Source organism: Macaca nemestrina, chromosome 19 (assembly GCF_043159975.1).
Source record: "Macaca nemestrina isolate mMacNem1 chromosome 19, mMacNem.hap1, whole genome shotgun sequence".
Classification (NCBI taxonomy): Eukaryota; Metazoa; Chordata; class Mammalia; order Primates; family Cercopithecidae; genus Macaca; species Macaca nemestrina.
In genome coordinates this window covers 41,748,922-41,773,754 of record NC_092143.1, presented here as the reverse complement: position 1 = coordinate 41,773,754, position 24,833 = coordinate 41,748,922, and the positions used below count along the sequence as shown (strand labels likewise).

General features: G+C 45.0%; 1 protein-coding gene across 4 annotated transcripts in view; it reads right to left on the bottom strand.

Moving 5' to 3' along the window:
- LOC105489400 (myosin VB) overlaps positions 1-24,833 on the bottom strand; it is a 389,540-nt gene that overhangs the window by 166,857 nt on the left and 197,850 nt on the right. For all 4 annotated transcript variants that reach the window (XM_011754158.3, XM_011754162.3, XM_011754161.3 and 1 more), the window contains exons 5-8: positions 17,657-17,813; positions 8,955-9,098; positions 7,111-7,192; positions 3,035-3,142 (exon numbers count right to left, since the gene is read on the bottom strand). In XM_011754158.3, the coding sequence (XP_011752460.2) occupies positions 3,035-3,142; positions 7,111-7,192; positions 8,955-9,098; positions 17,657-17,813 (491 nt within the window). The remainder of the gene's footprint in view (positions 1-3,034; positions 3,143-7,110; positions 7,193-8,954; positions 9,099-17,656; positions 17,814-24,833) is intronic.

Sequence of the window (24,833 nt, the reverse complement as noted above, 5' to 3'; positions counted from 1 at the left end):
ATTTTGTCTGAGCTTAGAGTATCTTGCTCTTAAGTCAAGTCCCATTGAAGCTACTAGACAGGAGCTGGGTGCTGGGACCATCACAGAACAAGATGGATATATTCCCTAGACAGTAGCTTTTCTACTTCATTTATCTATGTTTTTGAGACAGGGTCTTGCTTTGTTGCCCAGGCTAGAGTCCAGTGGTACAGTCACTGGTCACTGCAGCCTCAAACTCCTGGGCTCAAGCAGTCCTCCCACCTCAGCCTCTTGAATAGCTGGGACAGGTGTGCACCAACATGGCCAACTAATTTGTTTTATTTTTTTTTTTTTTTTGTAGAGACATGGTTTTCCATGTTGCCCAGAACTCCTGGGTTCAAGGAATCCTCCTGCTTCAGCCTCACAAGGTGTTGGGATTACAGGCATGAGCCATTGCACCTGGCCTACCTCGTTTACTCTTGAGAACCAGTGATCTGTCAATTTCCCAAGGCCTAACCCCGCTGTCATGGTAGGAATGTAAGTGGTAGATACAGAACGAATACTGAATCCTAACAATTGTTAGGATCCTCGCACTACACTGATGAGAAAATTATTTCACGCTGTGGGATTCTTTGAACAAGTGGTACCTCACACTATGGGAAGCAAAAAATCTAAAAGACAAAAATCAATCAATCAATCAAACCTAAGGAGTCAAACGGGTTGGCAAACTGGCTCACAGCCTGTTTTCATAACTAAAGTTCTATCAGGACACAGTCCTGCCCACTCTCCTACATTCCATCTATTGCTACTTTCACAAAACAGTGGAGTTGAGTGCACTGCAACAAACCGTATGGCCCAAAAACCTAAAAAATTTACTATCTTGTCCTTTAAGTTTGCTAATCCCTGCAATGAAAAAAGGGACATGTTCATTAAAGAATAGAGAAGACGAGCAGATCACGAGGTCAGGAGATCGAGACCATCCTGGTGAACACGGTGAAACCCCGTCTCTACTAAAAAAATACAAAAAAGTAGCTGGATGAGGTGGTGGGCGCCTGTAGTCCCAGCTACTCGGGAGGCTGAGGCAGGAGAATGGCGTAAACCCGGGAGGCGGAGCTTGCAGTGAGCCGAGATCGCACCACTGCACTCCAGCCTGGACAACAGAGCGAGACTCTGTCTCCACACACACACACAAAAAGAATAGAGAAGAAAGTCTTATTACAATAATTAGTTTTACAAAAGCAATTTGCTTTGAGCATTAAAGTATCCAGTCTCCTTAGAGCCTTGGAGGGAGCAATCCTCTCCTTATATCAGCTTGTGCCCACCGACCACACCAGCACTACAAGGGCAGCTGCCAGAGGCCTTCTCCTTTCTCCTGTAAGTTCAGAGAAGAATGTATACTGCACACTGTCAATTCTGCTCCAAACTTGCTCCCCAACTCTGGAGACTAAGATAGGCACGCAGTGCTGGGAAAGTCAGGGATGCCAGTTATCAACTTATCTCTCAGCTTCAAAGCATCTCTTCTTTGCTCTATCAAACTGGAACCGGACCCTGTAAACATTTCTCCTTTGCCTACTAGTAGAATGTCAAGCTTGCTCAATAGAGGGCATTTCAGCGATCTGAAAGGCAGCAGCACAGGAAGACAATTCCTTTTCTGGTTCTGGTCCTCCATAGTTATCATGATTTATCAGGGTGTCCAGAAACCTCCAGATGAGCTCCAGCTCTCTGTCCTCAGGCCTGTCTCCCCATCAGCAGTGGCTTCTGAGCAGTTCTGGCACCCTACACCTTGGGGCACCTGCAGCCTGCTTGTACAAACCAGTTCTGGCCTGCATCCTATGGGCAAGTTTCTTCATCACATCCTCTCAAAGTGAACTAAAGCTCTGCTGGGGTGGAGGCCTCTCCTATCTTTATTGGCTATTCTCCCCTACTCCACCACCACCCCCAGGGGTAGTAGCTGTTCTTTTGCACCTGCTACTTCTGGACCTTCTATACAATCCTCATTTATCCTTTTTGTAGTCAATCACCCGCTACTGCTGTAGTTAACAATTGTTTATATTAATTTTTCTATTTTGGAATAACCAGTGTGGTTTGTGTCTCCTGATAGTTCATGGGTATAAAAGACAAACCCTATCTATGTACCAGTTTCCCAGAGAACTGACTGGCTCTGGGAGCATGGTAAGTAAGGGTCTGGTTGCCTCCCCATAGAGAGGTTAGAGTGTGCCCTGTTTGGCCATGTTTTATTTGGACATTGGCTAGAACTTCCCTGACCTCCAAAGAATCTAACATGCTGCTCTGGGTTAGTCACGTGGCTCAGAAGCCAAACGTTGTATCTCTTTCAGAGAAGGGGCTGGGGAAGACACAAGCGCCATCCTGAGCCACTTGGGGTTTCAGGCTGACTTCTCAAGCTTTCCTTTTTCTGGCTGCAGGTCCCAGGAATTTAACACTTCAAATTCCCAACTGAGAAAGGCTTACCTTCTACTTTAGCGCTTCTCCCCCAAAAGTGGCAGGGGAGCATGGCAATTTCCTCCAGTCCTACTGTCCCCTTCTGCCCCTGAAGGACAGAGAACTTGTTTGAAGGATTCCAATGCTAAAGCTCTATATGGAAACAGAGCTGACAGAATTAACACTGTATGTGTGATGCAGCTGCCAGACCTTCACAGCCTGCTTCCAACTCTGATTTCATGCTGCGGTGCACAGGTGCACTGGGTGAGCGCAACGTTGTGTTCTTCCTGCTAGAGCACACTGAACCCAGACCACAGCATGAGAAGACATGGCTACACTTGCTTTACCTCCATTGGTTCCAACAGCCTGCATGAGTGGAAAGGGATACTGTACAGTGCCTAGGAGAGGGACTCTCATAACCTTATTTTTTAAAAAGGCAATGAAGCTCCAAATTTTAAGTTCTAGAGCCTGAGGGTTGGGATGGGTAAGAGAGTAAGATGATATTCACTAGGGGCAAGAAGGCATCTCCCATTAGCTCCTGCAGGTTGCTGGCAAGCACCGTGGGACATCACCTTGCATTCTACCCTCCGTGCCATCAGCCCTTGGGGCCTGCTTCCCCAACTCAGAAGCTCCTTACCAAGGAGTGTGAAGGCTTGTCGAGTCTTCTCAAAGTCCTCAGCATCGTCCACACCCTCGATGGAAGTGTCTCCTCCCTGCGATGTATAGAAAAAGTCCTCCGCGCTTGCTGTTGGGGGCGAGGAAATAAGGCATGAGGCACTGGAGGACACTTCATCCCACAGATCATGGCACATGAAGATTCTATTCTGTTAGCGTGCTATCCCAGACCAAATGTTAGGCCCAGCTGGATGTGAAACTCTTTAAAATAGTCTTTATCCACAATGGCAAATGGGAGAGAAAACTGAATAGTACAAGAAAAATTATAGGACACTGACAGAAATGTGCTGCTTTATGTAAAATTGGCATGGGAAACATATGTTAACACAAAAGGCATATACGTCACAGACAGTTCCATTTAATAGGATTCATCACAGATTCGTTGTTTTTAAAAAGATCTGATAAAAGTAAAATGTAATCCCATCCTAGAAACAGACTTCCATGACTTACATAATCTCAGTCTGACAAGCTCATTTGACAAATGAGGATATGTGCCCGAGGTGCCAGTTTTTTTGTTCATTTGTTTTACAAAGTTGGGCACACCTGAACTCTCTGGGTACATGCACAAATGCAGGTTGATACCCTTACATGTTTGCTCTCAATCCCAGCTTAATTCTTCTTCAGTCAGGTCTCTGGGAACAGCCTAGGGGACAGCTGGTAAAGAGGGGCCCAGATGGTGTCTTAAAATTCAGAGCCAAGCTTAGAAGAGGACACAAATGCAACAAGCCCTGGGTAGTATCTGCCCTACAGAGAGGATGGCAGAATTAGCTCTTAGGAGGAAGCAGGGCTTATAAGTGAGCATTTAAGGCCACAGTTGCATGTAATCAAAGTTACCCTTAAAAATTACTTAAATCTTTCACAAGATATAGTATCTCGTGTGGTGATCCTGCCTGGTACTATCCTGCCTGGCACTTCATGTTCTAAGTGTATAACGTTGGGTTTTGACAGGATGTCAAAAGGAGACACTGGCCGATTTCCCTCTTCCCTGAAAACCCTCAATTCTTTTCCCTGGACCTGAGCATGCAGGGCTGAAACACATGGGTTAAAGGTGCTGAGGTGCAGCTTCACCGCAGCTCCCACTGCTCCTTCAACACCTGTCCTTCCAATTTGATCCCAATAATTTCTGAAGTCTCTTTCCTTTCCCCATCCTGATTGCCACTGCCTTTCAGCTCCATTGTCAGAACTGTCTACTACTCCTGTCTCTCTGCTTCTGCACCTGTCCCTTTAAATCCACCCCAAAATGCTAGTAAGTCTGATCATATCACCCCTATCTGCTTAAAAAGCCCTTTGAGAGGTCCCACTGCTCACAAAGCCAAGGTCAATACCCTAGGACAGCCCCTGGCCCTTTTGTGAAGTGGCCACCGCATACCTCCAGACTCATGGCTTATTCCTTCCCCATCTCTATGTTCCAGATATGCCAGTTTCCTTATTATCATGCATCAGCTCTCCCCTCTGTCCATGCTTTCAATGGTCTCTGCCTTCGTCTCCTCCCTCCCCTCTTCCCATTTCCCACTTTGCATCCTATGCTCCAAGCCATACTGAGCTTTGCCCATTCCTCCAGTCCATTATGCATACATGACCAGGCCCAGCCAAGGAGAGAGAGAACTCAACCCTAGACCCCAGTCTGACTACACAACCTGAACTATAACCACCAGGTGACCCTACCCACAGGCACAAATAATCAGAACATCAGTTGTACTCTATGAGTGAAGGTTTCCTGGAGGAGTAACAAATTCTGAGGACCAGTGGCCAAGGTACTTGAACGGAGAGAGGAAGGACTCCAGCTCACTCACAGCCTCAGCAGAAGCACATATTAATGAGGAAAACCACATCCGATCTTTGCAGAAGATAGCATTTTAGCTCTTTCTTACCTCAGCATGCAGAAAGCACCAGCACAGAGCAATACAACAGTTTCAAAGGCTTAATAAAAGTGCCAACTATTTTTTCCCTTTACATGCACCTTTCAAAGTATCTCATTTGATTATTTTTACAGTGTCCACCTGAGGAAGACTGTCTATATTATTTACTCCCATTTTTCAGAAAGACAAACTGAGTAACCTGGGGTTTAAGGGGTGCCCAGGGTCACCCACGGTTTGGTCAGGCCTGGGAGTTCATTACTTGATTACCCTATTGTAGAAAAATGATGATTTATCTATGGCATCTCATGATTTTGCCACAAATACAAACTAACTCATCATCAAGTGTCAGCCAAACACATCAGAAAGAGTCACCTGAGACTCCAAAGGAGGATACTAGACTTCCATATTGGAGGGAAGGCATTTTCAGCATCTTTCCAAGTTGGCCCTGAAAAGCCCTGCGAGGCCTATGTTCTGCTCTGGGAAGGAAAGAGGAGAATGGCAGTGGCCCCTAACGTGGATGCATACCTGGCTGCATGAGACTGACAGCCACCTTCAGCGCCACAGTCTCCAGCTCAGGACAGTGTGCAGCACCTGTTCTGCATAGCAGGGAACACACACTCCGTGTCCTCAAGGATTTTATCATGTTTATCATGTTCCTGGGAAAATCAGACTTGCAAGCACTGACCAGCTAGAGAATAGGACAAAACTAGCAATGGACGTCAGCCAGAGTTTTCTCCCTGGGGTCCCAATTTAAATATTACTTCCCAGGGGGAGCCTCCCAGCCCTCCTCTGCTTCCTTCAGCACAGCCCTTAGCACTCTATATCATAATGGACATGCTAAGCAGGGTAGGACCTACAACTGTTTTGCTCAATGCTGCATCCCTGGGGCCTAACATGGCCTGAAGAGTGTTTGATGAACAAATGAAAGAATTATTGCTAAGTTGCATGGTACAAGCATTGAAGATACAGGGATTCATAAGCAAGTAAGAGTTATGAGGGCAGACTTGTGCTGAAACCACTTGATGGATTTCAGCTACTGGGAACACAGGTGGGTCTGGTGCTGGACCCTTACGATGGCCGGGACTTGGATCACGAACAGCCGAGCCTCAGAAGTCTGTTTCTTGCACAGCTGCACAAAGACCAACTACCCTGTTTAGACACCCAGATCTTCATACCATCTGCTAGTATTAGACTTCCCCACATGCCCCCAAAACACAGACAGCAGGACAGGGACAGGAAGTGTGGCAGACGCCAAGACGCTGCTGGACCCGAGGCTTGCCCTCTTTACACACACGTGCCTGAAGACTCAGCAGCAAAAATCAGTCGTTACCCCATGAGGCCCCACAGAGAAGGGCCAAAGGCTCCAGACCCAAGCAGAGCTGCTCTGTGGTTTGGAGTCAGGAACTAAAGCCTGCTCACTGCTCTGCTGGCTCCACATCAACAGCCTCAAAGCAAATGAAACTTGCTAACACCCCTCAGGAAGCAGCAGGAGTGGAAACAAAGGGTGGTGCTCATCTGATGGGGATGATGACGAGGTGCCTTATCCCCTCGGCCTCTGTGGAGAGGCACTTTGGGTTGCTCCATCTCTCTCCCTCCAGTGAGGATGTGCTAGAAGCTTCCATGCCAGTCCAGGAGAGATCAGACAGCCTGGCAGTCCAGAGTCTCACGTGCCGAAGCCCCCTCTTTTCTTCTGTGGCCATGCTCTACTGCATCCATATGGCTCTAGAGCCACCCCCACTGTATCCCTGCTTTATCCTTACCCCTTTCTCTTTGCCTCAATCCTTAACTATCAGTTAAAACAGGCTGGTTATGATTATATGATGCATATTACTTTTATATCTAGATTATTATGGCTGGGACACATCTCCAATGATGTTTGAAGTGTAAACATATCTTGCAAAATAATAAAGCATGAAAAGAATTCCATGCCATGCAAAACACTGTTCCACCCTGGCCTCTTATCCTCTCATACACTTTCTGTGCGAAGTGGACTGGGTACAATTAACCCTCTTTTACTAACTGGGCAGTGAAATTTAGGGAGGCCTAGGGGTTATGGCCACATAAGAGGCAAGAGCTGAGACAAGAAGCCATGACGGAGGGCTTTGAGCAGAGCCCCTAACTGTGCACCCGCTGGAGCCGTAGCCCACCCCTGAAGATAGGCATGCACCTGTTGACTTACTTAGCGCAAGCTCTTTAAATTCTGGAAGACCGGCAGCAGCACACAGCTGGTAAAAGATGTGGTAATTCCGCTCGTCATCTGCCTGGAGGAGGAAGAAGTGAAGCAGTTTTAGGGCAGTGACCTCTAAGATCGTTCCCTCTGCCACTGTAATCCCAGGGTGCTCCAGGTGGTGGAGGCTGAGCCCCCCACTCTTCCCAGTGTTTTCCTCCACACCTCTGCCACCTTCAATTCCCACTTCCTGACTTTCTATTCACTTTTATGGGGCCTTCGTCCAACCTGAGGATTTATACCTCTTGACTTATGCAAAAACATGTATACATTTTCTTTTTTCCTTCTATATAGGACATCATTGCTCTTCACGAATGGTGAGTCAATCAACAAATACTTATTCAGTCTTCTGTGCTGCTTGGCTGATGTCCCATAAATTGTCAGTTCCCTTCTGTGAGCTCCCATTCTCCTCTGGGAGGCTCAGAGATAAGTGGAAGCTGTGCTTGCCCAACAGGTCAGGCTGGGCAGACAGGAAAGGCCCATGAGTGAGGCAGGATGTCGGGGGAACACCTGCAGCTGCACTGGCCTTACACTGGTAGTGTGAGTGTGGGGGTGGGGATTCAGGAGGCCTGAGCAAAGAGAGCTAAGGAAGAAGGAAGCTCCAAGGGTGTCCAGGAAAAAGCCATGAGCAACACATCGGACCCATACCCAACCCAGCAAGCTGCTTCCTTGGCTGTGGTGTAAAGCAGGATGGCGGGATTATCAAGCCAACCTGTGAGGTGCAGAGAAAACACAGGCAAAAGCATGGGGAGCTGGTTAAAAAATTCATTAGATGTTTGCTAAGCATCAGCATGGAGATGTCACCAAGAAACAAACAGCTGAGGCGATTGTGAGGTCTCCTTAAAGGCAGCTAAAACATGAGGACCAGGAAGCCATTTTAACCCAAGGCAAGAGTCTGCCACAGACTCAAACCAGGACCTGAACCATCATCTTGGTTCAGTAATAGGAGGGCAAAGGGAGCTGGAGGAGGACTTTTGTCAGTGTTACGAGTTGCACAAACCCCACCAAAGTCAGGGTGGAGGAGGAAAAGGATTACAAAGAGGCAAAGAGTAGCTGGCAGGAGGAAATTAAAGGTAACCAAACAACAGTGAAGAATCAAGTCAGGTGAAAAGTGGGACATCTGGGAATTGAACAATGAGAACACATGGATATAGAGAGGGGAACATCACACACTGGGGCCTGTCATGGGGTGGGGGGTTAGGGGAGGGATAGCATTAGGAGAAATACCTAATGTAGATAATGGGTTGATGGGTGCAGCAAACCACCACGGCACGTGTATACCTATGTAACAAACCTGTACATTCTGCACTTGTATCCCAGAACTTAAAGTATAATTTAAAAAAAAAAAAAAGTGGGACATCCACTTATTTGAAAAGAAAACAAAGTAGGTAGCCAAGTATAATCTATTTTTTAAAATCTACTAAATAACGAAGTTCTCAGGAAACCTAAAACTCAGACTCTGTATTTATGAAATTCCCCTGGTAAGACTTTAAAATCCATGAGGAAAAGGTCTGTCTTGTCCTTTACTGTATCTTTGGTGTCTAGGACAGGGCTAACACAAAACAGGCATTCAATGTTTGTTGACTGAATCGAAAAACAGTACTGTATAAAGGTTTTTGAGATCTAATCCCTATATCATCTGAATGAACACTTCCTGATAAAAGATAAGAACAGGTACATTCAATTCCAGGCTCACAAAATGAGATTCTCTTTGGGCCCAGGGAGTGCGGCAGGGAGCAGAAGTGAGGTGATTGTCCACGAGAACAACACAAAAGGGCTCAAGTCCTCCCACTCACCTGGAAGACCACTCTGGACTTCTCCAAGAGGTAGGTCCTCATGTTGGCCCCGATGATGTGGTACCTTTTGTCAAAGCCAATCTGGATGTACTTGCCAAAACGGCTGCTGTTGTCATTGCGGGTGGTCTTAGCATTTCCGATGGCCTACACAGACCAGACAAACAAAGGTATGAAAAAAAGGGCTTTCTTGATTTCAGGATTGTGTGTTTGTGGCACCATGTGTCCCCTTTCTCTTCCTTACTTACAGAAACCCTCTGTTCTTGGGATGACAATGAGCTGAGCTAAAAAACAAAAGAAAAACTTGAAACAAAAGAAAAACAAAAGAAAAACTTGAAACATCCAGAGGATGGCCAATGAGAGTAATGAGTTCATTGGTAGGCTCTTCAAAGGGGACTACCCAGGTGCAATGGAAGGTGCATCCCACTGTCCCTCCTCTTCCTCCTCCTTTCTTCCCTGGGATGCACATGTGATGGCACCAGCTATAGCAGTTATCTTGGAACCATGAGGAAAAGGCCTAAAGAATCACAGAGACCTTAGCTGTGACATTCTTGAGCCACTAAAACAATGCCAGTGCCTACTAACTCTGAACTTTCTGGAAAAAAACAAACCTTCCTGTGCTTAACACACTTTGATCAGTTCTACATGAGTAGGCAGTCAAATGTCACTCTCAATTGATAAATACCTTCCTAGCAACAGGCCACAAATTGACACTCTCCTTCCCACCTCAGGAAGCCATCATCCCTCTTGGTATTTCTTCTGCAGCATCAGGGTTACAGTTCAAAACACTAGATAATTTTTTAAAATGAGTGACTATGGGACTAATTTTATCGTGTGAAGATTTGCTTTCTATAAAACACCATGTTGTCAATGCATTGGTAAAGAATACATTAATATTTAATCCCTTTCACATGCTTACATTTTTAGGTGGCTGAAACACTTGAAAAACATCTGCTGTAACTTCTCAGTGGTCTAGGAAATTTGAGGCACAAAGAAATTGAAAGAAAAGCCCAAATCCCAACCTACCCCTCAAGTCCTGCCAAGCCCAATCCGAGTGGAAGAACTATTAGTGTCTCCTGACAGCCCAAAACCACGATGCCCTGCAGCCATCTATTATTGACAAGGCTGGCAGAATAGTGAAAAGCAAAAGGTCACAAAGTTGACCTATAACTAATGCTCCTGAAAACATGCCATTGAGTCTTGTTACTGAACAACTGTTCCTGTTACTGAGATGAGTAGAGGGAGGCGCTGAGTTATACAACCACCCACTCACAGAAATCTAGGCCTAGCTCTGCACCAGGAAAGCCACTGAGTCCAGTACTGGCCAGCACTCAGCACCCTCCAAGTATAGAGGATGCCAAGTTCCAAATGGGTCAAACTGTCCCTATTTCTCTCCTACTGCCATAGCCTTAGCCTACAACATTGTCACCTCTTTCCTGAACAACTTCAGTAGGCTCTCAACGGTCTGCCTGGTCCCACTCCCATCTTCCACCTGCTGTCAATTCTCCACTCAATTGCCACAGTGCCAGGGTGATTCCTCCAGAATGTAAAACTATTATACTCCCTATATAAAATGCTTCAATGGCTTCCACTACCCTCTGAGATAAAACTTTCAAATCCTCAGCATGGGCTTATGTGCTTGGCAGGACCCGATCCATCCCTGCCTCTGCTCTTGCCCTTGGTCCCAGCTTCTAACAATCCTAACTCCCTTTTTCTTTCTCCAAAGGCCTATGCTCTCTCTGCCCTCACCCAAGCTTCCCACATGCAGTTCCCTCTTTTCCCACGGCTCCCTGAATCTAGCTGACTCATCTTCCTTCAGGTCTCAGCATCTATGTCACTTCTTCAGGCAAGCAGGCCTTCCCTGATCCCAAGGCTAGGGGAGCACCTCCTGCCATATGCCTTTCCAGGCCCTGCATTTCCCTCTTTTTCCCCTTACCCCATATGCAGTTAACCCTCTGTGCTCACGAGGGCAAAGATTATACATCTGCTTCAGCACAGGTTCTCTAGCACCCAGCACATGGTAAGCACTCAAAAATATTTAAGTGAAAGAGTAAATGAACCCGAGTTTCAGTTTTTCTCTTGTGAAATGTAAGTATTGGACTTCTTGTCCTCATAGGTAACTTGCCACTGCAGAGTCCTGCAAACACTAGTTGGAGTCACAATGTACACTTTTTACTTTAGCGTTTAAAGTGTATAAAGCAACCTATACATCACAGACACAGTATATACCTCTGGAAGGAAGTGTAGGGGTCTCAAGTACAACCTTGGTATGTTGGATTGCTCTGAAGGGCATCGTAGTGTTTGGAACGTGTCCAAGGTCAGGGCAAGGCTAGAGCCTGGCCAGCCTGATGTAACTCTCAAGACACTTAATTGGAGGAGTTTATGTCCTCAGCTCCAACCAAAGGGATGGGGACTCACACTCCTGGCACCCACCAACCTTGTCATCTCAGCAGAGGCCTCAGTGTATCTACTTTCCTTCCACAAAAAGAGTCTCAGGCTTCAAGGCCTCACAGGACAATGGCAGACTGCCAGACTTCAGTAAGACACTTTCTGCTTGGAAAATGGAAAAGGAGGCTGTATTTCCTAAAATGTTGGTAAAAAGCATTTCCCACACCTTCAACATAAGCCAGGCTCTGGGCTGGGTCCCTTAAAATCTAAACATGTAATGCTGCCAAGAACCCTACAAGATAGGCATTACTAACTTTCATCACACTTATGGGAAAACTTAGGTTTAGCAAGGTCAAGTCACATGCTCCAGGTCACATGCTAGGAAGTGACAACCCCAAGAGAGAAATTCAGATATACCTGAGTCCAAAGTCTGTGTTCTTTCTACCTACATGGCGTCACAGCACTCCTCCAGATTCTGTCTCCTCCAAACCACTCACCCCAGACAGGAAGTCACCACACATGCAGGCAACTTCTCACAGCTCAAATAGCCAAATCAAATCAAAGGATAAAGAAAGATATTAATCCTCACATCTCTTTTTATGTAAAAGCAGGGAGAAGCCTCTCAGAAGATGCTAGAAAACCAACTCATTACTATGAAACCTAGTAAATAAAGCATTAAACATCTACTTTCCAGTGTGAACTCTATCTCAGGGCAATTAAGTAGTTGGTGAGGGGATGTTTCCCTGCATAGATTTATTCCAGCTAATACATGCAGGAGGAGTAACAGAATGAGAGTATCACAGCATTTTGTAACTGCTGATGAATAGATCTAGGCATAATCAATAGCTGCTCATATCACAAAAACACAGCCAGATTTTCTGTGCCTCCTAATGCAAGCCCAAGTACCACATCTTAAGGATTCCTGTTAAAAAAAAACAAAACAAACCAAAACAAAACAAAAACTAAAGAAGCCTCTAAATTTTACTATTCCTTTACAGGAAATGAAGTGGACAAAGGTACACGTTAAACAATGTCATACAGATGTAATCAGCAAAGGTCAGTTGGTGGAAAATTCTAAAGGAGAAGTTCATTTCAACAAATAAGTTTCAATTTCAAAATTTTAATTTTTCTAAATTTCTTAATTTCTAAAATAGCAATAAGACCTTTTACCATATCTGAGATCATTCCTTGTGATAACTTAGGAAAACTTCGCCCGAGGTCTGAAGATCATTGCCAAAAGATTGGCCCTCCTTACTTTACTAGGCTACTTTGCAAAGTGATATAATGGATCTAAAAGTACTGGAACAACCATTCTGAAGGAAAATCGGGTATATCTAGTAAAACTGAACATGCATGCACCTAACAAATCAGGAATTCTACTTGTAGGTGTTACCTAGAGAAATTCTCACATAATTCAAGTGGGCAAGAATGTTCCATTCAGACTATATTTAATAATTAAAAAAGAAATACAAACCAGATGTTCACCAGTAGGGAAAACGTAAATAAAATGTGGTATATTCACATAATCAGATGCTATAAAGCTGTTAAAAGTAATAAACTAGAGCACAGCTCATGGATTAATAAAAAAATGTAAAGTGAAAAGTTGCAAAATGATTGATGGACTATGATACCAAGTACATATGGTATAACAATCTTTTTGATGCATACAGAAACACACAGTGAAATAAAAATGGACTGAAATAATTTCAATGTAATTGGATTGCACAATAAAGAGGTATCAAACAGTATGAAAACATAGATAAGGAGCAACAACAACCATGCCTCAGTATGGGAAAAGCTCTAAGAAGTGGAAAATTGAAGTGGATCTTAAAGTGAGCAGAATCCTGACAGTGGGAAAAAAGAAGACATTTTATAAATATAGTGTGGACAAAGGGACAGGGTTATGCTACAAAATCAACAAGTTTGAAGTGGCTAAAGTATGTTGATACACGAAAGAACACAGGAGATAATATTGGTAAGGTGTGTTGGGGGCAGATTCTTATAAAAATTGGTCGACAGTTGTCTGGCTTTCTTCTTCGCCCTAAAAAGTATGAACCCTTAGCCAGGTGCTGGTAAGCCAGCACTTAGAAATGCCAAGGTGGGTGGATCGCTTGAGCCCAGAAGTTTGAGACCAGCCTGGGCAATGTGGCAAGACCCTGTCTCTACAAGAAAAACAAAAGTTAGCTGGGCATGGTGGTGCATGTCTAGTAGTCCCAGCTACTCTGGAGGCTGAGGTAGGAGGATCACTGGAGCCCAGGAGGAAGAGGCTGCAGTGATCATGTTCATGCCATTGCACTTCAGCCTGGGTGACAAAGCAAGGTCCTGTCTTTTGAAAAAAAAAAAAAAAAAACAGCAAATCCTGAAAATAACATATCTGGTCTTAGTTATCATTTTTGCTGGCTTTACTCTAGCTTCCTTTTTCTTTCTTTCTTTTTTTTTTTTTGAGATGAAGTTTCCCTCTTGTTGCCCAGGCTGGAGTGCAATGGCGCAATCTCGTCTAGCCTCCTTTCTTTCTCCCAGGATAGGGGCATTCTCTGTGGCTCTCAGAGTTGTCTGCCTGCAAACTCCAGTCACCCCGAGAAATGATGTGATGTCTCTGGACTAGACTTGGGTTCTGCTCCTCCTCTAACAGTCTCTTGATTACCAATGTTCTTTCAATCAGTGCAGACTTGTGAACAAATCACTCCTGGAATGCTGACAACCTCTTAAACAGAACAGGGTCAGAGAGTGCTGGTGGTGACAATAAATCATCCCAGTGCATCCCAACCAATTTCAATTCATCCTCAAGTCGCCTTTAATTCCAACAACTGCCACTTAGCGTAGACCACTGGGATATCCGCCTCCTCAGACCTTCAACTCTTGGTCTCTCCAGGAGGTGTCTGCAGCTGCTGGGCAGTGGATGCAATGAGACGATGCCATGACCATAACCGATTGCTTTGTCGGGAGGTGCCATCCTTCCCTAGGACGGGGCAGAGCAATCAATCAGTAATCAGCTGTCTGTCCCCTGATTAAGACATGCTCTGTGCTGGTTATAGCACTCTGAGCAACCACAAAACTGACTGGGCTTCCTGATACAAGGTCCCAGCTAGACTCAGCTTCTGAAAAGTCGTGCTTTCAGACTTTGGAAATGCAAAAGCCTCTTTCTCTGCTTGGCAACAATCTTTCTAATCCTACTCAGAGTTCTTCCTGGCTATAATTCTTCCTTTCATGTTCATAGCCAAGACTTCTCTCAAACATAACACTTAATGACAGCTCAAGGGACAGTCTCTAGGATGGCAAAATTCTCCATTTGACAGAAGAAACCGTCAGGATTTACTCACGTAATTTCCAAAGTACTAATTTGCACAATGCAGAAAATTAATGTTTTGAGCTCAAACCACTGTAGCATTTATTTACATGACCATGTAAGATTAAGCTGGTTCACGTACACACTCCTACTTCAGACCTTAGCAACTGAAGCACGTTGAGCATATGTCTGTATGTGCATGTTGCTTTTCATCTCTGCCATATCAAAGCACCCTGTTTCCCTACAGCCTAGCAGCCTATTCAGGCTACAATGGGTATTCCAAAAGTTAGATAAAGTCAGACCACTGTGATTTAAAAAGCACTTCCAAAGCAAGAACTCAAACAGATACTTTCACACCCACATTCACAGCAGCATTATGCTCAATAGCCAAAAGGTAGAAGAATAAACAAAATGTGGTATGACCATGCAACGAAATACTGTCTGGCTTTAAAAAGGAACAAAATACGAATATATGCCAACACATGATTGAACCTTGATAACATTATGCTAAGTGAAATAAGCCAGACACAAAAGGACTAGTGTATGATTCCACTTGTAGGGGGTACCTAGAATAGGCAAATTCAGAGAGATTACCAGCGGCTGGAGGAAGGGAGAATGGAGAGTTACTGTTTAATGGGTAAAGAATTTCTATTTGGGATGATAAAAAAATTCTGGAAATAGATGGTGGTGATGGATGTACAAACATTGTGAATGTACCAAATGCCACTAAATTGTACACTTAAAATGGTTAAAATGGTAAACTTTATGCTATGTGTATTTTATGACAAAATTATAAAAAATTTCCCCATGTCTCATATATGTTTACTAATGTGGTAATCTGCCTTCACTAAATTTCCAACATGACTAATAATAACTACTTTGTTCAGTCTCTGGAGTTCAAAGAGGTTTCTTGCCTTTCGTTTTGCCCAGAATAACTACTCTATTTCTAAAAGAAGTAGTACACTGTGTCTCTGATATCCTACTGCCTAAAAAATGGACAGAATCTTGAAACTCGGTCAAAGGAGAGATCCTGCTTTCACACTCTCATTTGAGGTAGAACATGAGGTTAATTGTGGAGCGGCTGTCTTAGCCGTTCAATATAGGCATAGTCCATGGTCTAAGGAGGCCGAGGCCATAGTCCACAAATGGCTTCTGACCTGGGCCATGGCCATGCCTCAGTTTGGGGCTCAGACTAAATGCTGGAGTAAATATGCTACCAATGAAATGTTACAAAAGAAAGAGTCAAATTATGGTAAAGCCATTTATTAATGCATGTTTGCAGCCAATAAGATAGTTCATAAAAAGTTGAACAATATGGGGACAAGGCTTATGCTGTAATAGTAAAAAAAGCTGGAAGAAAACATACCAAAATGTTGGATGATTATCAGCAGGCTGTAGTATTAAAGGGGATTATTTCCTTTCATTCTTTCCTATTTTCCAGTGAGCCCTTCCTATCTTTCCTGATTTTGTAATAGGTCAATGGTTCTCCAAGTGTGGTACCCAGATGGGCAACACCAGCATCACCTAGGAACTTGTGAGAAATGCAAATTTGGGGGGTCCCTCCAAGACTCCTTCTGAATCAGAAACTCTGGAGTGGGGTCCAGCAATGTGCACTTTACCAAGCCTTACAGGCAATTCTCAGGCACCCTCAAGTTTGAGAAGCACTGTTATGGAATAAAAGGTTTTTTTCATCTGTTTGTTTAGTACAAATGCCTTCAACTGTATTCACCATTTCCCAAATCATATAAGAACAAATACTGAAACTTGCTTTTGAAAAATTCTTAGTGAACAGGTTGTATCTTATTACTTAGCAGAGAATCAAAGTCCTCCAGATAATGCAACTCTGGAGGCAGAAGATTTTGCCTGGATAATCAATGAACCCCTACGAATCAAGACTCAATTTACTCCTGCACTTGGTAAAGGAAGAGAGAAAGAGGGGACTAGGGAAGGTCCAGGCAGGTTCTTGTTTCCCTAAGCTCCAAAATCATCTGAAAGACCAAACCCCATGGTGACTTGTATCTTAGTCGATGGGGCTCAGGGCTCCGCATGGAAGCCTGATGCTATCTTGGCAGCTTGCGGCTCAACTGATGTCTTCTTACTATTGTAGGTGATGATAGAAGGGAACTGTCCAATTAGAGATGGACTAGACAGACATGAAACAAAGGGACTGCCCAGGGCTGGCAGAAGGGCCTGCTCCTACCAACTGTAACCAAGACAATATCAAAGAGCTTTAGCTTCAAAGGTGGGGAATGAAAGCTGGCCCAGGGACTATGAGGCCATTTCATTCTACTCCATCAAAATAATAAAGGTTTCATAGAGAAAAGGGGGAAAAAGAGACAGCATTCTGATTCTAAAGCATGCTTAGTTATTGCAAGATCTAGTCTTTAGCAAACTTCTCTGGCCTGTAGTTGTGTCGACTGCTCTGAGCCCACCCTAGCCCAGCCCCTATCATGAAGACTGAGGAGTGAAGACACAGACGGGGCCTGCCCTGGCCAATTCATGCCATCACAGGCAACTGTTTTCTGAGGAGCTTCAACAGATGCTAGGTTATCACGTACCTTTTGGCTTTACCTCTCCGCTTAAAAGACAAGATGCCCAAATACTGTGGGTTGAAAAATATTCTATCTAGTCTTCCCCATCCCCCATGAAAATTGCCTTTCTGATCCAGCAGGCCCTCAAAGCTTCTAAGAGTTTTGGTGGAGCACCGATTTCTGATACGTGATGTCAGCAGGGAAGGGGACAGCAACAGAGGTGGAGGAGGTGGGGAGGGATGGTCACTGTCACTACAACATTCAGCAAAGTCAAGGGACACGGAGAATATGAGGATGCTCTACCCAGTACTAGGAACCTAAAGACACAACCAGGTCAACATCCAGAGTTTAAGAGGCACCTTGGTAACGTTTCCTCCACAGTGGACAGAGGGCTCTCAGGGAGAGGCGTGAAGGCTGCCACCCAGGCTTGACACCCAGCAGTCTTGCTGCCAGTGGGAGGAGTTCCAGCCAGGAAGGCCAGGGCACCTGGAAGGCTTTACCTCCATGATGGGACTGGATGCCAGCACCTTCTCTTCGATGTTGGTTTCACTGGCCGAGCCACCAACGGTGGCAAAATAGCGCATAGCATACTTGGCTGACACCGTCTTCCCAGCTCCAGACTCCCCACTGACTATGATGGACTGATTCTTCTCATCTCTGGAAGGAAAAAAGCTCTGGTAAGTCACTGGCCATGGAAAGGCTCTGCTGCCATCCAGGGACTCTGTCTGACAAGGGCCTGAGCCTCACCGGGAGCATCTCTCCCACTTTAACGGATAAACACAGAGGAACAGTGTAGAAATAGTCTGCCCTCCCCGACACCTGCACACATCCTGAAAGTGGGAGGAAGAAAGCAATTCTACCAGGGCACATACCTTCATTTACGGTCTAGAGCAAGAGTGGTACAAACAACTGGCCACTCTTCCGAGTTCCCTCTGGATGCAGTGCCCTTAGATCGTTCCCTTACACACATCCTTTAAGAATTCACAAGCACACATAGACCAGGCGCGGTGGCTCACACCTGTAATTCCAGCACTTTGGGAGGCAGAGGCGGTGAGTCACAAGGTCAGGAGATCGAGGCCATCCTGGCTAACATGGTGAAACCCTGTCTCTACTGGAGGGGGAAACAAAACAAAACAAAACAAAAAAACCCACACACATGAAATTAACTGGGCATGGTGGCATGCACCTGTAGTCCCAGCTACTTGGGAGGCTGAGGCAAGAGGATCGCTTGAATCTAGGAAGCAGAGGTTGCAGTGAGCTGAGATCATGCCACTGCACTCCAGCCTGGGCAACAGAGCAAAACTCCGTCTCAAAAAAAAAAAAAAAAAAAGAATTCACAAGCACACACTTTTAGTTATATCATCTCCCCTTTGTTTCTCTAACATTCCCATCTGTGTCACTGTACACATTACAATTTCTTCAAAAACACGGATCTTTTCTTCTCCTCCTGCATTTGAGCCTAGTAAGCCAGCAGACACAGTTTTGAACATTTTTGTTCATATAGGTAGGTCACAAAGGGTGTGCTATTAGCCACCAGGGTAATCTTGCCTCAAATTTCTGAGAACTTTGATAAAACTATCAATTTCAATAAGTGGAATCTGAGTCAGAACAGAGGGCAGAAAGAAGATACTCTACATCAGATAGGAACACCTCTGTTTATCCCTTTAGAACAGGTGGTAGGAAGACAGACAAGCAATGGAAAGAACAGCTCAGTGGGTATCCAAGGAACACGGATGTCCCTAGCAAGCCATAGAAGCTGGTATAAGGAGGGCCAGGCTGGTGCCAAGAGACCCAAGTTCCAAACCTGTCTTCATTTGGAAAAGAGGGGGGTTAGATTAGATGTATGCTCAAAAGCAGGGAGTAAGGAAAAATGTTTGGGCCACAGTTTTGGGAAATGGTTTGTAAGGGCTATATTCCACCACCCACCTCCGATTCACAAACCCATTGTCAAGAGGTCAGGCACTCTGCTTTCACTCCCCAGTGTCTGTAACCGTGCCTGGCACAAAGTACAAACTCAATATATATCACTAAACCAGAAGCAACTTAGCTCTCAACTAATCTAACTCCCTTCTTTTCTAAATGAAGACAGGTTTAGAACTTGGGTCCCCTGGCATCAGCCTGGCCCTCTTTACACCAGCTCCCATGGCTTCCTAGGCAGAGTGGGCTAGAAAAGAACAGAGAAGCACCACAGGGGCCTGCCCCGCCTTGCTAACTGTCAACATGAGTAGGCTGTAGCTTATTGGCACAGGTGAATGAATGTCAGCTTCTCTTCTGATCAGGGCTAACAGATGGAAATGTGGTGTGATGATAGAAGGGAATGATCCAATTAGAGATGACCTAGACAGAAAAGAAGCAGGCTGGAGGTGGGAGCCGAAGGCAGAGTCATGAGGTAGCTGACATGAAAAAAACCTTTACCATGAGCTGCTCTTCAAGGTCAGCAAGAAGTGCCCCAGCTCACACAAATGGTTGGTTAGCAATGGGGACGGACCTGAGTGGATGTGGGTGTCTAGTAGACACTGTTGAGAAGACAAAGCTGAAAAAAATGTATCTTTCAAATATGATACACAACCAACTACTTGAAAATGTATGTTGAATCCTATCCAGTATTTGGGGACTGGAATTATCACTGTCTCTCTGAGATCCCTTGTAGTTCTAGGACATGATTGTAGTCAGAGCATCTCCTTGCTGCTGTGAAATCTCGACATTGAAAGGCAGCCTCTAAAGCAGCGTGGGGATGTTTATATTGCCTCTTCTTTTATTTTATAACACATCCCTAAACCTAGAGGATAATGACAGGTGTCACCTCTAATCTTAATATCTTCATTATCAAGTCCTTAGAGAACTGCTCAAAGCACAACCATCCTAGGCAACTAAGAACATCACAAGTTTGGTGTTGTACCTCTGAAAAAGAGAAGTTTGATACCATCTTTAAAACTTCCTGGGTATCTGCAATAAACAGAACTAGATTATAGCAGCCACATCCAAAAGTGTAGTTATGTCCCAAATTTGTGTGTTTAGCCCCAGATAAATGGATAAGTTTAGAATGTGTCTAAGCCTTGATCATCATCAAAGAACCAGTTAGAATGCAGAAGTATATACTATCTCGAGTACTTAATAAGGATCCCAGGGAAGCAACACACAGATGCCAGGAGGGAATGAATCTCATCAGTGGAGGAGGGGAGATGGGTAAGCGCTGCCGGGCTCCTGCGTCAACACAGCACACACAGGACACTGGACTACAAGGAGACCCAGGTGACAGGTTACACTCGGCAAAGACAAATGAGGCACACACCAGCGATGCTTGTCACTGTTCACCTATGGCGTCAGTAAGGGAATTCCCCTGCATATCACTGGGGAGTGACTGGAAAGTCATGCCCTTTTCAGGAAAGAGCAACTCATACAAGACCTGGGGAAAAAGTGGGCTCTTCCTGGGGGGTGAGTGGCCAGGAATCAAAAAGGGGGAGCAGGTCACGTGACAAGTGTCAAGCATTCAAAAAGAAGGAATCAAGGCAACAGAACAGTAAAACTGGCAGGATGCAAAAGGCAAATTTTGGTGTTCTGATGAAAATGGACACACATGGCTAATAAATTATCAGGAGTTATTTTAAAAAACCCCAAGTTTAAAAAACCTTTACACTTGAGGCTCTTCTGGGAAACAAGTCTTGGAAATCACCAATAGTGCTAATTCTGGCTAACTTCACGGATGTTAGATCTGATGCTGACATGTAGGCTAAAGTCAGATAAACTCACTTCTTAGAACAACAAGCACCATTCAACAGCTCCCTAATTCAGAGGTAAAACGTCTGGAAAAATTGATGATTTTTACTTAGCTTTATTACACTTCTTTTGCACATAGTAGGCACTCCCCTCCCTAGCCTAGGGTAGGGCTGGGCATGTGCCTGTAGTCCCAGGTATTCAGGAGGCTGAGGCGGGAGGATCACATGAGCCCATGAGTTCAAAGGCTATGATAAGCTATGATCGCACCACTGGGCAACAGAGCAAGACTTCAACTCTTAAAAAAATAGAGCAGGGCTAGGTGCACATTCGGCATATACACACTATTCTGTAACAGCCCGCAAAGTGCAGCGTGCAGCAGCTCTCCCACTGTGTTCTATGTATGTATCCAGTGTCCTGGAGCGGGAACCCCAAAAATGGACATTAAAGACAGACTTGAATTTGAACCTCGGTTGCACCACTGATTAGCTGTCTGACTTTGGACAAAGTAGTTAACTTATTTGACCTTCAGATTATCTCAGTTCAGTCTGTTAGAACTCTGATCCCTGAAGCTCAAGCTCTTCTAAGTAGTTACCATGATTAAGATACCTAGGTCTCTAATTCATTCCAATACTCCTGCCAGATTAAATTGCTAAAGCACAGTTTTAATCGTGTCTTTCCCACTCAAAAAAAGTTAAATAACTACTCATTGCTTACCAAATCAAGTCTAAGCTTTTTAGTTGAGCATGTAAACCCTTCTACAATGCATAACCCTAATGCTAAAACCCTTGACAAGTATGGGGTTTTGTGAAAAGGACCCTGGGATTGTAATCTAAAGGATCTGTCCTGAGTTCTGGTTCTGCTGCCAACAAACTCTTGGTAAGTCACTTACCCACATTATAGAGAATACCTCCCCATATTATATATTTGCTGCAAGACTGTGAGATGATCTCTACAAGTTTTTGTTTGTTTTTCGATACAGGATCTCACTCTGTCACCCAGGCTGGAGTACAGTGGCACAATCACAGCTCACTGCAGCCTCAACTTCCTGGGCTCTGGCAATCCTCCAACCACAGCTTCCCAAGTAGCTGGTACTATAGGCATAGGCCACCACATCTGGCTAATTTTTCTACTTTTTGTGGGGATGGGGTTTTGCCATGTTGCTCAGGCTGGTCTTGAACTCCTGAGCTCAATCTGCCCACCCTGGCCTCCCAAAGTGCTAGAATTACAGGTATGAGTCACCGCCCAGCCTATATTTCTTATAAGATGATGGTATCAAGGTTCAGCCCAACAGGACTACTTGTCTTTGATGACCACACACTTTCCCACCACTGCCATTTCTGGTATTCCCTCTACCTGAGGTAACCTTCAATATATATGCTTCGATGCAGTCCTGTCCATGTCCAATGCCTGGACAGTCTGCCCTGACTGCCCACCCAGGCATCCCAGAAGGCAATTATTTCCCCACCTTGTAAAGTCCCCCATTACTTGCTTTTCCTCCTCTTAAGACCTTGTCATATTTTGTCTTCTTTTGAAGTCAGTCCCGGTGAGGTCATTTCACTTGCTCTGTGACTTTGGGTGGCTTCTGTTTTCTGGCCCTCCATCTTTTCATCTCTAAAGTAAAAGGCTGTGACCTGGACTTCCCAAGTGATACTGCCTACCTTTGACATTTGATGATCCTCTAACTAAAATCCTAACAGGAAGTAGGGGTAGGGAAAAGCTTAGTTTCAAACTGTGGCTATTTAGGGCTCGTTAAGGGGGAGATGTTTAGAAGTACAAAATCTGACCCAATGTCCTTCAAAAATATAACCTATGTGTGGCTCCATCCATTCACCCCAGTGACTTGGCTGCCAACTTGCATCGATCTGCTTTTCAATAAAGCCACCTCTCCTGAGCCCAGTGAAATTCCTTTCATTTAGAAGAAGTAAACCATTGGCAAGGAATGTAGTACTCAGCCACGATTCAGGTCCACACAGTCTTGAGAAAGTTAAACAGCAAAAGGCCCTTGAAGGACTCAGACAAGAGTACCGGAGCCTGAGGTAAGAAACTCAGCCATTCTGCAGCTTCCAGGCAAAAGACCCCACAACCAACACATCCACACACACACCACCTCCCCAGTTCACACTGGCCCCCTTCTGTGACACCTGAGATGCAAGACTTAGCTTCTGCTAAACTACCCTAACTCCTCCTAGAAGTTTCCCACCAAACCACTGCAGTGCTTTAGGCTGATGAGCAAGATCAAGTCCTTCCTCCCCATTTCTGGGTGGGGCCACCTGGTAGAGAGGGTGAGGCAGGTGGCTGGCAGGGCACCTGAGGTCACTCTGCTCAAAGGAGGGGCCTGCTGATCAGCCAGAGAGGTACCCAGGGAGCTCCGTTTTGAGAAATCCCACTAAGTGTTATCTTGTTCGGGTTTCCTGAGGGGCGTAATTTGTTACCTGTGGTCTCCCAATTAGCTATACGTACACAGAACCCACAGGGCAGCACCACTCAAAGCATCTCAGAGATGACGAAGCATCCCCAGGAAAGCTCCAGAGGCTTCACTCCCCAGCAACCAGCTTGGCTGTGACCAGTGAGGCCAAGTGTCCCACTGGAGACTTGGGTGGCACCTGTGGTATCCTTCCTCCTCAAACACTAGGTTCTATCAGCCACACTCAGTTCACACGTCACTAAATGAGGGCTCGCTATGGGCAGGCTCTGTGCTTTCACCTTGAATTCCCAGGGCTCCTGGCATCCAAGCCTATCTCTGGCACTTCCTCTATGTAAGTGGCACCAGTATCTACTCATTCACTCCAGTCAGAAACCTAAGAGTCACTAGGGATTTCTCCATTTCCCTCAAGCCCTACATCAGCACATCCTGTTGAACTTCTCTCCAGGGTGTAGTCTGTTTCCTCCTCTGTACCTTTTAGTCCACACCATCATCATCTCTGGCATACATTACAATAGCAGCTTTCCAGCCTGTATTCTCCTCCTCCTCTAACATGTCCTTCTTATGAAACTTTCTGAAAATGAACATCAGACCATACTTCTCCCTTGCTTTAAGCCTTCCAATGGCATCCCTCTGCCCTCTAAATAAGACCCACATCCACTGTGTTCAAGGCCCTGGGGGACCAAGCACCTCTCTCCAGCTTCAGTGCATGCCACCCTTCTACTGGATATGTTCAAGCCACACAGGGCTTCTTTCTTTATTCTCTCCCATGTTGCAGTGGCCTGAAGCTGTCCCAGTTCAAACTGGTAATCCCCTTCTTTGATCTCACAGCTCTTAATGCCTGGTACTCAATCACATCCATAACTGCTGTTTAATGTAATTAACTAACCATTTACTTACATCATGCTCAAATAGTTTATGAGACTCTTAGCATATAGCCTTCGCTTAAGATACATAAGATGACTGGATGCCAGTGTTCCCATTTTAAATAAGAGAAAATAGAAGTTTGGAAAGGTCAAGTGATACACCCAGAATTCCTTAGCTAGTGAGACACTGAGCCCAGATTCAAACTCAGGCTTCCATCTCCTTGCACAATTTTCCACCGGGTTATGCTGTATTATCATTACACTCCTGTATCTCTGTATTATCATTACACTCCTTCTTGTATAATAAAGCAGCCTTTAACAAATCCCTCCATAATAAAATTAGCCTCAGTATAAGATTAAAACATATTGGGGTTATCAGTGCTGGCTGGCTTGACATCACTTCTCCAGAAGGCCCCCACCACCCACCCCTAACCCTCCTACCTTCATAGCGCTCACTATACAGTGTACTAACATTTTCCTCATCTACTTAGCTTTCCTCCCACCCTGGTCTCCCCACTAGAACCTAAATCCTATGATGGTCAATTTTAAGAGGAAGTCCTTAGCAAGGACTGTCATGTATAGCAGTACAGGCTGAGCCTAGCGTCTGGAGGCCCCTTCGAGTTGTACAAGTTACTGCCTGCAAACTTGGTCATCCCCGCCCTATGCTCAGCC